The sequence below is a fragment of the Sapajus apella genome, unplaced genomic scaffold (genome assembly GCF_009761245.1).
Source record: "Sapajus apella isolate SASKATOON/1434 unplaced genomic scaffold, GSC_monkey_1.0 scaffold4174, whole genome shotgun sequence".
Classification (NCBI taxonomy): Eukaryota; Metazoa; Chordata; class Mammalia; order Primates; family Cebidae; genus Sapajus; species Sapajus apella.
In genome coordinates, this window is record NW_022441100.1 from 1 (window position 1) to 3,266 (window position 3,266).

The following is a 3,266-nucleotide window of genomic DNA, read 5'->3' on the forward strand; positions in this document are numbered from 1 at the left end:
CTTGAGCCACCGCGCCCGGCCTTTTTTTTTTTTTTGAGACGGAATCTCGCTCTGTCGCCCAGGCTAGAGTGCGGTGGTGCGATCTTGGCTCACTTCAACCTCTGCTTCCTAGGTTGAAGTGACGCTCCTGCCTCTGCCTCCTGAGTGTTTGGGATTACAGGTTCTCGCCATCATGCTGGGCTAGGTTTTTTTTTGTATTTTTAGTAGAGACGGGGGTTCACCATATTGGCCAGGCTGGTCTTGAACTCCTGACCTCAGGTAATCCGCCCGCTTCAACCTCCTAAAGTGCTAGGATTATAGGCGTGAGCCACCGCGCCCGGCCTGGTCTCGAACTTCTAACCTAGGTGATCCACTCGCCTCAGCCTCCCAGAGTGCTGGGATTACAAGTGTGAGCCACCTCCTGGCCACACTGCTAGAAACCTTAAAAGCATCTCCTTCGATTCCATGTCCACCTGCAGTGGACGGGTGGTGTGACTCCATCTCACAGAGGAAGTGGAGTGTGGTCCAGGCATGGGCCGGCAGGGTGACCAGCAGCCCCAGCATCTGCCTGGCATGGGAGCACCTGCCCGCCCGCCCTCGCCCAGCTCCGTGCTTTCTGGTCCTCAGGCTCTTCCCTTCCTCATCTGCAGGTGGCTCATTTCCCCTTTAAGAACAACATGAGCTTTGTGGTCCTCATCCCCACCCACTTTGACTGGAACGTGTCCCAGGTACTGGCCAACCTGAGTTGGGACACCCTGCACCAACCCTCGGTGTGGGAGAGGCCCACCAAGGTCTGGCTGCCTAAGCTGTATCTGAAACACCAAATGGACCTGGTGGCCACCCTCAGCCAGCTGGGTAAGGAGGCGGTGGGCCGGCTGCCGAGGTCAGGCTGGGCAGGGCGGGCGAGGAGGAAGCCTGTGGCTGGCAGTAGGGCTGGGTCAGAGCCGGCCTGTGTCCTGCTCTTTTCCAGGGCTTCGGGAGGGGGAGAGGGTTGAATATGAACACCCGGCCTCTAGGGCATGTTGGGTGACCCCGTGAATGGGGATCTGCCTTTCTGCCCAAGACCTAGCATTGCAAGGGGAGTCTGGGTAGCGCCTGGGTGGCATGCGAGCCTCCCCGGCTCTCCTGGATGGGGAGGGAGGAGAAGCTGGGGTGTCATGCTGTTAAAGAAATGCTGGGTGTGGTGGCTCACACCTGTAATCCCAGCACTTTGGGAAGCTGAGGCAGGTGGATTGCCTGAGCCCAGGAGTCCGAGACAGCCTGTGCAACATGGCGAAACCCCATCTCTACAAAAAATACCAAAATCAGCCAGGCGTGGTGCATACCTGTGGTCTAAGCTACTCTGGAGACAGAGGTGGGAGGACCTTTTACGCCCAGGTGGTTGAGGCTGCAGTGAGCCGTGATTGCGCCACTGCACTCCAGCCTGGGTGATAGAGACCCCGTCTCAAAAAAATAAAATAAAATAAAATAATAACTAAAATAAATAAATAAGCATTAGGCTGGGCGCAGTGGCTCAAATCTGTAATCCCAGCACTTTGGGAGGCCAAGATGGGTGGATCAGGAGTTCAAGGAGGTCAGGAGTTCAAAACCAGCCTGGCCAACATAGTGAAACCCTGTTTCTACTAAAAAAAAATAAAAAAATAAAAAATACAAAAATTAGCTGGGCGTGGTGGTGGGCGCCTGTAGTCTCAGCTACTTGGGAGGCTGAGGCAGGAGAATGGCTTGAACCTGGGAGGTGGAGTTTGCCGTGAGCCAAGATCAGGCCACTGCACTCCAGCCTGTGCGACAGTCTCAAAATAAATAAATAAAGAAATAAACAAATAAATAAAGCATCTATCCTTCAGCCGTTTGCTAGGCAACTGCTGTATCCCAGGCACTGTAGCAGGCACTGGGACCCCACCAGTACACACAGCTCAGCCTAATGGGGTGGGTGGACGAATAATCAGGTACTTACAGCAGCATAAATGATAAGACAGCAAGGGCTTCTCTCAGTTCACCTGGGAGGACACGGAAAACGTACCTAGCTTGGACTTTGGAGCTGGAGATCAGGGAAGGCTTCCCAGAGGAAGTGGTGTTGAAGCTGAGACGTGGAAATTACCCAGGAATTAAGCCGGGATCTGTGAGTTCAAGGTTTGCTGGCCAGGATGTCAGACACCCTCCCAAGCAGCTCCAGGAGCCTGAGAACCGAGGGCAGCTCTGACCAGCCGTCTCTGGCCCTGGGCAGGCCTGCAGGATCTGTTCCAGGCCCCGGACCTGCGTGGGATCTCCGACCAGAGCCTGGTGGTGTCCAGTGTGCAGCACCAGTCCACGCTGGAGCTCGGCGAGGTCGGCGTGGAGGCGGCCGCGGCCACCAGCATCGCCATGTCCCGCATGTCCGTGTCCTCCTTCAGCGTGAACCGCCCCTTCCTCTTCTTCATCTTCGAGGACACCATGGGCCTTCCCCTCTTCGTGGGCAGCGTGAGGAACCCCAACCCCAGTGCGCCGCGGGAGCCCAGGGAGCAGCAGGATTCCCCGGCCAGCAAGGACTCCCGACCAGACCGGGACAAGTTCTTCGGCCCTGACTTGAAACTTGCGCCCCGCTTTGAGGAGGATTACCCCCAGCTTCACAACCCCAAGTGAGGGGCCGTGGCCGCTGCGTCCAGTGTCCCGGCCTGGACCGGCCTCTCCACTCATGTGCCTTTTTCGACCTGCTTTGTGGCACTGGGGCAGGGGCTGGGGGGCCCAGGGGGACAGTCTGAGAGAGGCCATTCTTTCCTGACACCTCTTGGGGAGCTTGGGCTGGGAGCCGGGAGGAGGGCAGGCATTGGAGGATGAGAGGGAGCCCAGAGGTGTCCTGCACTGGGGTCTGGGTGGGAGGGAGGGAGGTGTGCTTCTGGATCTCCCAGGAGACAGGTGAGCTGCCCCCCAGGTCAGCTGGGACACCCTACTTTTGTTTACCAGAGAGAAAGGGAGGGGAGAGGGCTGCCTCTGGGCTTGTCCTCCCAGGACAGGGCGAGGAGCGACAGGCCCTGGGGGTGGCTCGCTCCGTGTGGAGCGTGGGTCTCGCACAGCCTAACCTGCCCAGCGCTCCTCGGCCTCCACCCCACCCACGCCTGTGGCCCCAGGCTTCCCGCTGGCCCTCGAGATGCCAGCACTGCTGGGATTCCCATCCTTCCTCTCCTGTCTCCCTCCTCTGCCCAGGAGCTCAGGGACCAAGGCAGGAAAGGCCCCGTGGGCTCCTTGAGGCTCTTTTGTAAGGTTTTTGTAGTGATTTTTATGCCACCTGAATAAAGAATGCATGGGCCTGG

At 57.9% G+C, this 3,266-nt stretch overlaps 1 protein-coding gene across 1 annotated transcript; it reads left to right on the top strand.

Moving 5' to 3' along the window:
- Positions 1-336: 336 nt before the first annotated feature.
- Positions 337-3,266, top strand: LOC116547690 (alpha-2-antiplasmin-like). The gene is made up of 2 exons (XM_032273553.1): positions 337-834; positions 2,204-3,266. The coding sequence occupies exons 1-2, from the start codon at positions 657-659 to the stop codon at positions 2,596-2,598; spliced, it is 573 nt and encodes a 190-aa protein (XP_032129444.1). The 5' UTR covers positions 337-656; the 3' UTR covers positions 2,599-3,266.